This window comes from Malus domestica, chromosome 15, assembly GCF_042453785.1.
Source record: "Malus domestica chromosome 15, GDT2T_hap1".
In the NCBI taxonomy this organism is placed as follows: Eukaryota; Viridiplantae; Streptophyta; class Magnoliopsida; order Rosales; family Rosaceae; genus Malus; species Malus domestica.
In genome coordinates, this window is record NC_091675.1 from 16,703,913 (window position 1) to 16,716,010 (window position 12,098).

Consider the following 12,098-nt stretch of genomic DNA (forward strand, 5'->3'; position numbering starts at 1 on the left):
ACGAGCCCATACGTTACCAATTACTTGTGCTTTTATGTTAAAAAGATTTTTTTGGCATGTTTTAACGTTCAGCTATATCATGGATGGCATGTTTGCTTACAAAAATGTATTGAGAAAATTTCTAATAGCGTGATGCGTTTGAAAGAAAAAGTTAAAATCATCTAGGTCATAGAAGCATTTTCCGAATAAGTACTTGTCATATGCTTCTTCAAGAAGCACTTGTGTTTCAATAAAAAATTTGATGTACTTCTAGCAAAGCTGCAAAAGTGCTTCCTACAAAAGCAATCCCAAACTAGCCTCAATTATCTTTGCATTTTCACCTAGAAAAATAGAAAATGACAACGATGATGAGGTGATACCAAGAACAAGCTTGAAGGTCATTACACAAACTAAACAAAATCAAACATTCAATACAATAATATTCTGGAACACTATTTAGATAGCACTTATGCCTACATCTGAAGTTAAGTACTTGTTATCTCTTCACAAGCCGTTTAGAATTGACCGATACCAAGCCGCTTATCCTGCAATCCAACATGAAAGATTGTTTCTTGCAACCCCTCTTGCCTTAAAAATGATACAAAGAAACGACCTTATAAATTTTGGGAAATGGAAGATCTTGGGCCGTCTTAACCATCGTTTTCAGTTCTTTCCGCATCTTTCCCTTGATCACCACTAGCTGCTGGCTTCTCAGGAGTCACGAACCGTCCACTCATAGGATCAACAGGTCGTGTGTCACGTGGCCCTCCCTTACGTCCCATTGCCACCATCGGTGGTGGAGGCAACAGCCCTGCTCTGAAAAGAATGCGCTGCACGGGATCTGAAGGCTGAGCTCCTACAGATAGCCAATACCTGCAAAAAGAGTGAACAAAAATTTATCGGATACAGTATACAAACCTAATTTCAAAACACAAGAAACTTTAGCAGCTAATACTCTAGCAAAAGAAAACTAAAATTCGACAGGAGACATTAACTATCTCATAAGCCTCCTAGAAAAAGTTGTTTCGGCTTCTCAGTATTTCAAAAGAATTCCTTAACTTTCGACTTAAAGTAGCCACAGAATTACAATAAGCACAGAATCAAGCACCTCCATGATTTTTTTTGGACGAAAGCAACTCCATGATTGAGATCTAGATAACTGACAATAATTTCCACAAACATAGTCCATTGATCAAAATGTGACAACTTTTCGGTGAGCACTGAGCACATATGCTCCATATGTATAGACTCGAAAAACATCTAGCCTCCGTCATCATTAGCGGGTCAAGATTTACGCGTGATAAACATGCACACGGCACACCCTTCAGTTCTGGCACATAAGCCATTACAAGTTAGGGTCGAGCGATAATTTGTATATGCTGATATGCATGAGGAACATTAAGAAGCATATAATCAACTACATCACATCTTCCCAAAGTTAAAACTAAAAACATTGATTTTGATTCTTGAATAACTGGGGACAAAAAAATCGAATTTTAACTGATAAACAAGTACCACTACAGGCAATTCACGGATAATTAAACATACGAAATGAGAATTGCCGAAAGACACTTACTTCACTCTTTCAAAGTTCATACCCATTCGTTTTCCACCATCTTGGCCTGTAAAATTCCATAAACATTGCAGAGCATTAGCATATCACTAACTATATTACTCAGATGACAAAAAGCCCAATACTTTCTCTGACCATTCACATTCAAAATCTGGTAGACATAATTTTCAAACATTTTCTTCGCAGCCAAACACCATCCATCTGAATTTTGCACAAAATTCAGTAAATTCTGCTTTACCAATATAAATATGCTACTTCCATTAAACAAATCCCAATCAGAAGCTCGAAAATGTTTGATAAAAAAAAACTATAAATTACGAAATCAAATACAAAGACAAAGAAGCGAGAGAAGACCTGGCAAGGGATTGTAGTAGCCCAAGACTTCGAGGTGCTTGCCGTCTCTCGGAGATCGGCTATCGGCCGCCATGACGCGATAAAACGGCCTGTTTTTGCATCCGAATCTCGCCAATCGGATCCTGACCACCATTTTCTCAGCTCCACCAAACGATCGCCTGGGAAAATTCAGTAAGTCCACACTGCGCTCATCTGCTTTCTAGGGTTTAAGGAACTGAGAATTAGAAAGTTTAGGATTCGTATTCTATTTTGTAATATCTATTTTCACGATTCAAGTGTTTATTTTTAGATATTCTCTCAAATATAATAACTACGAACGTTACTCAAATTCGAAATTATATAACCGTTAGATTAAAATATAATTATTTTAGTATTAAATGAAAAATCGTATTTGACATATCCCGTCCCGAATGAGAGCATGATGGCCGTCACGTGAGAGTGACGTAACCATTTACACAGTTCGGAAGCTTTAAAAATACAATTACTAAGATATAACACCCGATGATGAGTCTTACTTTTGTGAATTCTGTCAGAACACCGTTGGATTCCTCGTGGCTACCAAAGCTTTACTATCTTGAACTTGGAGGGGCGCAAAACAAAGTTGAGTGGGTCAGTAAAACAAAGTTTTTCGAAAATCATCTCATTATCAAAACGCTAACCTCTCGCTGTAAAACCCGTATACTTTCCCAGAAATATGTAATACGTATACTTGTCTCAAAACCATACTTAGAAGTAGTGATATGTGAATTATATGCCATGCCAAAAAATATATATATCTCATCAAATCATATAAGTAACTTATGCAAAATAATATGTCAACCGGATCCACCTATAGTGGCCTGTACGGCTGAATCTATAGCTCATAATCAATCTCATCAATCTTATCTAGCCAGAGTCATCGCAAGTGACATGTACGGCACTACACTGCGCACGAGTCATAACCCTTGAAAAGGTCTATGCGACTGAACTGGGTGTAATATAGTTATGCTCACGCTATCCTCTCCTGATAGCTATGCGATAAATCGCCAGTCACCTACGAGTCGGAACCACCTCTAATGGTCTGTACGACATACACCTAAATTGGATCCAATTGTGAGCATATGGTGCGGGGGTGACTAAATATATTTATAGGCCTGAATCATCTCTACTAAATCACAATCACCCTAGTGCAGGTTTATGAGCTTTCAACCATATCAACTAAACAATTACATAATTTAATAACTTACCTGGCACTTACTTGTGCGTCCGCAGCACCAATCATGCATGTATGCAATTACTAATGCATAAATAATTAAACATATATTTTGCATGGCATTTCATATTGCATTACATATCACATTTCACTTAAATTGATTTCCTGGGAAAAATCTCATTTATATAGATATATACGGAAAACAAAACGGCCTATTCACCTGGAGTTCGCCCTACAACTCCCTAGCACAACACATCAAGGCGTCATGACGATCGGCGCCTAGAACAATCATCAAATCAAACCTCAAAAATCATATCGATAAAATATATAACTTATATAAAACATGTCACTATGTAGTTTGATCCGGAAGATCTGCAACTCAGATTTCCAATCCATAACTTCCAGAGGTCCACAATATATCTCTAGAACAACATCCTAAAATTTTATTACCATCCAACGGTCGGATCTCCGTCCATTGCCAAAACCAAGTGACATTTAACATTCTATCTTATGAACTTACAACTCAAATTCCGGAAGATCTGTAAATCGGATTCCCAATCCATAAGTTCCTATAATCCTCAAATATTACGTATTACAACGTATCAAAATTTGGTGACGATCCAACGGTCGGATCGTCAATTCACATTTTCACCTAGCCACGAATCATAACGAACTTAGGTTCAATTACTCAATTTACGTCAATCAATTATCAAAACTGAACCTAGAACACTAAACACATGCTAAGAATGACATTGGTGGGCCACTGGTCACGCGCCGCCGCACGGGCCGCTGCAGGTGGCGGTCGGCCGCCCCGGCTCGCCGGAAAATCCAACTATCTCCAAAAATTACCAAAATTTATAGAAATGAAGATCTCAATGAGTAGAGTAAACTTTATACATGAGGCCAAGGCCAATTTGACCGGGAAAGGCTCCAATTCCATCAAACCCGTGAAAAACCATAGAAATGGGTGTTTTCAATTCGACCCCCAAAACCACTCTGATGCTCCAACTAATGCTTGGGCTTTGTTCCAGGTCCTAAGAGAATGCTAATGGTGTTAGTAATTGAAAGAAAACGTTTCAAGAGTTGAAGAATTTGTACACTAAGCCACCGCACACACCGTACGATTTCAACCAATTTCAAGCCCAAATTCTTTTATTTTTGGGGTGTAATAGGAAGAGGGAAGATCATAGAGGGTTTTCCAATTGAAGTAACTCACCGGAAAAGTGAAGAAATTTCGACGGAAATTGGTGGAAAACCCATCGGGTCGTGCGGGTCATGGGTTGAAAACCCATTTCTGTTCTTCTTCCTCCGCTTCTCGCCCTCTCTCCTTTCCTCATTTCCCCTTCTCTGATTGGCCAGAAGCCTCTCTCTCTTCTCCCCATTCGCCCAACTTCTTTCCTTTCTCTCCCAGAGCTGTCTTCTTCTTCCTTCTGGCTGGGCAGTTTTGCCCAATCCTCATTCTTCTTCTTTCTTCACCAGTCACGCACACACTTACACACACAAAACCTTCCTTTTTTTTTGCTTTCCCTTACATTCAAGCCATCCATTTCAGATTTCCTTTAATATGGGCCATCCAAATGGCACACCAAAATTTTATAATAAAATTCATAAAATGCTCAAACTTCAAACTTTAGAATCTTTTTCGTTATAACTCCAAATCACGAACCGCCTGCGCCCACACTTCCGTAGCGACGAGTACTACGAGGATATGTCAAGAAAACAGATCTTAGATGGCACGACATAACGATTAACCTCGAATAATGCGCGTGCCTCAAAGGGCATTTTTTGTAAAATCCTTTATTAAAACTTTAAAAACTCTTAAAATCAGGGACGGGCTGTGACAGTATTCATCAATAAACTTTACTACAAAAAAATATTTTAATAGTTTTTTATTTATCTAATTTTTTAAAAAGATGATCTATAAATAATAAATCAAAAAATAAATGATTAGATTTAAAAATAAAGCTACGAAATATATCATACAAAATAGGTGTCTAATGTGTGTTAAAAAATAAATATCCCCTCAATGGTAACCCATTTTGAAAAAGCTAAAAGCAAAATGTATTTGCCAACTAAAAATGTTTGTGACATCGTTTAGAAATTTTTTTTATATAAGTACTTTCTAGATAAGTACTTAGGTCTCGTTATGAATTTATAGAAAATATTTTTGTTCATTTCAGAAAAAAGAAATTTGTTTATGAACATTATTGAGGTATGCTTATAATAAATATGACAAATTTTTATTAAAATTTCAAGTAATTCTAAAATACTTAAGTTATTCCTGAAAAATCATTTACCAAGTGCTTTTATAAAAAGTGCTTCGACCCATAAGCCGTTTTAAGGTTTTCCTATCAAATGTTATTCTTAAGGTTTTTGAAGTGTCGAACAAATTCTTAACTTGGTTCACTGAAAAAACAAAAAAAAAAAAAAAAAAAAACTCTTAACTAGCCATTTGGGCCGGAAGTATCGAGTGTACACCCGGCCCATGACCCGGTGACATGATGAAGGCGGTTAACGCTTACCCGCTGAATATCTGAACGAGATTTCAAAACCCTCATGGATCGTTAGGGTTTCTGACTAAAAGAACTCGAATTTCTCCTGTAAGTTGGTTAACAATGGAGGAAAACAAAATCGAAACCGAAAGGCCCTCCCAAACTCCAATCGTTTTCCCTCCTCGCCGTCGAAGGCACCTCAACAGCGGAACGTACCGTACATTGGTTCGAATATTCTCTCACTTCGACGAGTCCCAGCATTTAGTTTCCGATCAAAATGTACCTCAAGAGCTTAATCGAGGTATTTGAATTTTCACAGCTCAGTCTTTAATTTCTGTTTAATTACTGAGAAAATGAATTTTATTAGTTGAATTTGAATTGAATTGTTTATCATTTGGTTGCTCGAAACCCAAAAGTGAAACATTGGTTTTTGGCGATTGGAATGTTTAGGTTTAGTTGCAAAGTTTTGGTTTTCTTTAATTAAGGACCTAACTTTAGTTCTAATTGTGTTTTTTTGTTCTGATTTTGATGTTCTTGATTTTGTATTAAGATAATGGCAACAACGAATCGGTGCAAGAAGCTGAAAAGGAAGTGCCGGAGAATGTTGAATTGGTTGGCCCTGACGGTGCGAAGGGCAGAGTGGCTGATGAGTGTTGTAATGGTAATGGTTTTCGAGAAAGGATAGAGCAGATAGAGAGTTTACTGAGCGTGGAAGAAAATGAGGATTTTTCAGGACTGGAAGACACGATAGGCATAGAAAATATTCTTGCCATTGATTTAAAAGATATGGGGTATTTTCCTGAGCAAATGCTGGTGGATGAGCCAGAGTTGGTTGTGAAAGGGAATTGTGAACCCTCCGCCGCATCATTGGACCAGAACCAGAATGGCAGTGATAAGGCTGCATTGTTGACTAACGAAGAAGAACATGTAGAAACTGTGACATCTCAAGATTCGGTTCAAATGGTTTCTGTAAGCCATGGTTCATCTTTAAAAACTGTTGAGTTGACTGAAAGTTTAAATCCAAGAGAGTCTACTGAACAGAAACATTCCTTGTCGAAGACTAGCGCATTGGATGTAGAGCCTATAATGCAACTGGAATCAATGGAACTACAGACTCCTGTTTCTGCCGAGGGTGCGATTGAATTGTCTATTCCAATTACTGAAGTTGGAGCGATTAAGGAGACAGAAATCTTTAGTCAAAATGTCCCTGAAGCCTTTGATTTTTCTTTGAATAAAGATATGGTTGCTGAAGCTTCAAAGCCTACTGATTATAGCAAAGACAAAAGTTTGTTACCAGAAACTAATTCCTTAGAAGTAGTACTTGAAATGCCTGAGAAGTTTAAGGAAACGGAGAAACCAGTTTGTGACATAACGGCAATGAGTTCTACCAACCATACAGATGATGGAGATATTGAAGAGGGAGAAATTTCTGGTGACGATGGGATGGATGGCAGACCAAGTGATGAGCTTTTGCAAGATACAGTAGTACTTGGGGAACAGAAGGTTCACAAGGGGCAGATATCTAAAGATGTAATTGATAGAAAAGAGCAGCTTTGCGAGGAAGTAAATTACAAGGATTTTGGTTCCAGTTCATTTCTGGTGGACGTGGTTGAGGATGGAAAAATTGGCAGAGGGGTGGAACTCAGGGAAAGTAGAAGGACTGATATGGTTTGTAGACCGGGGGTTGTTCAGGGTCAAAATGTAAGTGACTCCCATCCTTTGCTAGATGGTGGAAGAATTGAAATGAAAGATAATCGAGTTGAAATGGGTGTTGACTGGTCTGGAGCTGGAAACCATGGAACCGCGTCTGAAGAAAAGGTATTGTTTCACTTGTATACTCTTTTTCCCCTAAGATTGCATACATGTGGATGGTTTTTGTTTCATTGTTGTTTCATTGTTGTATACTCGTACTGTTGTAGCTGTTTGAATGCTTCATTCTCTAGACCTTGTATGCAATTCAATGAGTATTTTTAATGCTGGATCGTCATCAAAATTTTGATCCATATGTTACTGGTCTCTTTTTTATTGTGTGCAGTGGGATGCTGGTGCCTGTAACAAAAGAAAGCGCGGTCCTCCAAATAAGGAAAAGAAAGAAAGGAAGAAGGTATTTTGCAGTTGTTACTTTGTTTCAAAGAGATCTTATTGTTATATTCGTAAGAACTCGCCCTGACGCATTCCAATACCTTGTTGGCTTATATAAATATCTCCTTTATGAACAACGCATTGTACAGGCAAAAGAACGAAAGAAACGAGCAGAGAAGAACAGGGAACTTGGTGTTAAAAGGCTGAAACTGCAACCATTACAAAAACCAAAGCCTGTAGCATATTGCCGCCATTACCTGAACGGAAAGTGCAATCTGGTATGTATTGTGTTCTCAGTTATATCATTTGTTTTTTCATTATACTGAATGTTTAACTGACTAGAGTTTCACTTTACGAATCTCCTAGAGCAGGGTGCATTCTTGTTGCTTATTGCTTATTGACTTATTGTTATCATATTTTATCTTTGTTTAACAGGGTGACCAGTGCAAGTATTCACATGATACAGTGCCGTTAACAAAATCCACGGTACGCCCACTTCGACTGTGTTTTTAATACGCCCTATTTGCTAAGCCACTGCCCTTTTGAAGATACATGAAAGGTCTAATGAATTTTCCTTATTTTCTATTCTGGTGCTTCAGCCCTGTGGCAAATTTGCACGGAATGAGTGCATGAAAGGGGATGACTGCGGATATGATCATGACCTCTCTAAGTATCTCTGTCACCATTTCAAAGACAATGGTTTCTGCGGCAGAGGTGATAGTTGTCTGTTTTCACACAAGGTAAACTTTGTCTTTATAATCTGTTAATTTCAGTCACTTGCAATGTAATGGAAAGGTATATCATTACACTATGTTACATCTTTATCTTTGCCAGCTATCTATCCTGAATAGTTATCACTAGAGCTTACCTAGTACATTTGCTGCTAAATTAAGTTTAATCGCTAATCAAGTTTACAATGTTTCTCAGATGCCATCCAAGGAAGAGAGTGAAACTACTGCTTGTAAACCTGAATTGAAGCCTCCCATGGTACAGAGTAATTCCAGGTCTCAACAAGTAAACATCGGTGGTGCATCCCAGCAGAATGTCCATGCCTTGGGCTTCTCAACGGGAATCCATTCTCGCAATAATACTAAACAGAATGTGACGGAGAATGTTTTGAAGAAACCTGAACTAGCTACCAAAGGGATTAGCTTTCCCTCTGTTGAGAACTCATCATTGGTTCATTCTAGTATGTCTAAGCAAGGAGGCGTAACCCCTGATAGGAATACGGGTACCAAAGCTGGGAGCCAAATAGATCAAAGTCCATTCAGTTCCATTCAAAATTCCAATGAGATTTTAAAGAGAACACCAGTAACCACTCCTAAAGGAATAAATTTTTTATCATTTGCCAAGGCTTCACCAGATGCTGCAAGAGGTAAAAGCCAAGTCAGCCATCAGACCAGCCCAGGTGTGTCAGAGACTGTACAAAACTCAAATGGGATGCTAAAGTCTGATAAAACAGCAGCATCGCTGGGAACAAGCTTTAATCCTTTTGGGAAATGTTCGGTAGCTAGTCCTACTGGTGGTCAAAACTTGAATGCGATGCTACAGGTTAATCTACCGGCAGCATCGCACAGAACAAACTTTAATCCTTTTGGGAACTCTTCGCTAGCTGGTTCTGGTAGTGACCAAAACTTGAAAGGCATTCAACCAGCAGAATCTCAGGGGACAAGCTTTAATCCTTTCCGGAAATCTTCGGTAACTAGTTCTAGTAGCGACCAGAACTTGAATGGGATGCTACAGAATAATCAACCAGCAGCATCGCAGGGAACAAGCTTTAATCCTTTCGGGAAATCTTCTGTAACTAGTTTTAGTAGTGACCAAAACTTGAGAGGGATTCTACAGGCTCATCAACCGTCAGCATCGCAGGGAACAAGCCTTAATCCTTTCGAGAAATCTTCGGTATCTAGTTCTAGTACAGTAAATCCAGATAGCTTGACTTCCTGCTGGGGTAATGGTAGCAATAGGGATTCCCGTGAGAGTCAAAATACAGCTGATAAACCCCAAAATTCAAGTGCGGTCTCATTGAGGCTGCCACCTTCTCCACTTACTTCAGGTCAATCTTCAGATCATGTAGCATCCAAGTTTTGTAAAGGTACAGCAAATTCATTCCAGAGGGGACTCTTTTCTACCCTAGCATTTGCAGCGAAGTATAGAGCTCAAAACATGAACCAGTCAATTGGTTCAACTGATGCTCAAGTCGATAAAGGAAACTAGAATAGCAGCATCAGCTACAGGTTCGCAGAATGATTCAGCAAAAGCTTTTGAAATTTTGGATTTCTTGTCTCATATTGGTAGTAAAACCAACCGGTGAGTGTGTTGCATGGTGTTAAACAGTGAATGGCTCTGTAGACAGGATTGAGTTGCAAGAAGGGGATACTGCTGCCAGAACTGAGATTGTTGTTTGTTCAGATTGGTCAAATATACCGTGAAATATAGAAAGGTAGTAGGCTAGGCGGCATCTCACGTGCTCTTAGTCTGCACAAGTAGTAAGTCATTCGTACAAATTCAGCTGTCAACAAGGTACAGTTTGCATTTTTTCAAATATCGATGTAAGTAATATTTCCTTACATGTTCTTGAAGAGGTAGTAATTTGGCACTGTGGTTTAACAGGTAAAGGCTTCTTTTAATTTTATGTTGTTTCTATTTCTTTATTAAAAGTAAATTCAAGGAATTTGATGGTTCCAAATATAATGGATTTTGGCGACTCAGGATCTTCTTCATTGAATTAATTTCATCCTGGCCAAATTTTGTAAATCGATACTCGATGAATACCAATCTCATGTGGCTGCATTCTTAAAGTTGAGTTCCCACTCCCTAGCAATTTCTTTAGTTATTTGCTTCTTCGGTTGCAACTTTGTTCTTGTTGCTTTCATGCTTCGGTTTAGTAAAAACCTAAAGTCTTATGTGCTATATTTGTGTAAAACAGATGTTCGTGATAACATTCTTTTGCATCACTCTGGAAAAGTGGAAATCCACCCACTTTCTGCCACTGCTGGAAAACAGATCGTTTAGGTATCGGATTTACTTACTAATCTGCTGCTCTTTTCTAATAATCCAAGGAGTCGTACTATACATGAACGTGTAGCATACATTGCATTTTAAGTGACTCAGATCGACTCGCTAAATTCTCTTAGACCCTTGAATTTCGGCATGTTATTGCTGTAAGATCATCCAGCACGTAACTTGGGCTAGTCAAATTACGCGGGAACTTTTGTAATGCAGTAGCTATTGGATTGTATGTAAGATATTTGGCGCTATTGTGTTGTTAACTTATTTAATCTTCAGATGTTAGACTAAACATATTGCAACTTTGTTAATCTTAGGCTTATTATACAAAATAGTCCCTGAGATTTGCATGATCAATAGAAATGGTGTCTAATATTGTACACCATCCATGATTTTGGTCATTACGTTAAAAACTCTTTGGGCAATTTTCAAAGTTCCGTAACTCAATTGATTTTTAACCAAATTCAACCCATAATATATCAAAATGAAGATAAGAAAGTGTAGAACAAGATTATATCTATTTGGAAGCCCAATGATTGACAGAGATGGTCGGAAAATAGCCTTAAAGGTGACTGGTCCGAGGGAAAACTGGAAAACTCGTCGGAAACTGGGTAAATTTTAAACGTTCATAACTTCTTCAATACTCAACAAAATCGAGTGATTCAAAAACGAAAATCATACTTCTTGACGAGACGAAGAGAATGGTATCTTTTTCGGAGGCTAACTTGCCGTGGTTTGGTCGAACAACGGCGCGAAGGTGGATAACCATTTTCAAGTTAGCCACTTTTGAGCAGTTTTCCGGCCAAACCACGGTGAGTTAGCAATCAAGAAAGATGCCATTCTCTTCGTCTCGTCGAGAAGTATGATTTTCGTTTTGAATCACTCGATTTCATTGAGTATTGAAGAAGTTATGAACGTTTAAAGTTTACCCAGTTTCCGGTGAATTTTCTAGTTTTCCCGTGGACCAGTCACCTTGCAGGCTATTTTCTGGCCATCTCCGGCAATCATTGGGCTTCCAAATAGGTATAATCTTGTTCTACATTTTCTTATCTTCATTTTGATATATTATGGGTTGAATTTGGTTAAGAATTGATTGAGTTACGAAACTTGAAAATTGCCCAAAGGGTTTTTAACGGAATGACCAAAATCATGGATGGTGGACAATCTTAGAGACCATTTCAAGTGTTTTTTCGGATTCACCTGCATTTTTACTAAGAATTGGATTCAAAAATATTTTTACAAAAAGTGTTTTTAGTCATTTTAAAAATACTTTCAAACGATTTATAATATATATATATAATGGTCTTTTGCTATATTGCAAATAAATTACACATCAGAAAAACATTTTAGGTTGTCTTCTGCTATAACGGAAATATTTTATTAAAATTAAAGTGTTTTAATAACATTTTACTAAATA

At 38.0% G+C, this 12,098-nt stretch overlaps 2 protein-coding genes across 3 annotated transcripts; one reads left to right on the plus strand and one right to left on the minus strand.

The window, feature by feature from the left end:
• Positions 1–336: 336 nt before the first annotated feature.
• On the minus strand, positions 337–2,230 carry LOC103400819 (small ribosomal subunit protein bS16m/bS16c). The gene is made up of 3 exons (XM_008339495.4): positions 1,907–2,230; positions 1,556–1,601; positions 337–852 (listed from the first exon to the last, which is right to left on the minus strand). The coding sequence occupies exons 1-3, from the start codon at positions 2,037–2,039 to the stop codon at positions 630–632; spliced, it is 402 nt and encodes a 133-aa protein (XP_008337717.1). The 5' UTR covers positions 2,040–2,230; the 3' UTR covers positions 337–629.
• Positions 2,231–5,626: 3,396 nt separating this feature from the next.
• LOC103400820 (uncharacterized) lies at positions 5,627–10,973 on the plus strand. 2 transcript variants are annotated; one of them, XM_070813802.1, is made up of 9 exons: positions 5,627–5,891; positions 6,141–7,408; positions 7,626–7,694; positions 7,822–7,950; positions 8,108–8,158; positions 8,272–8,412; positions 8,600–9,909; positions 10,010–10,473; positions 10,602–10,973. In XM_070813802.1, exons 1-7 carry the CDS (start codon positions 5,714–5,716, stop codon positions 9,887–9,889), a joined length of 3,126 nt encoding a protein of 1,041 aa, XP_070669903.1. In that variant the 5' UTR covers positions 5,627–5,713; the 3' UTR covers positions 9,890–9,909; positions 10,010–10,473; positions 10,602–10,973. The 2 variants fall into 2 exon arrangements, with proteins under 2 accessions (XP_070669903.1, XP_070669902.1); XM_070813801.1 differs by having other exon boundaries at positions 8,600–10,473.
• The last annotated feature ends 1,125 nt before the right edge of the window (positions 10,974–12,098 follow it).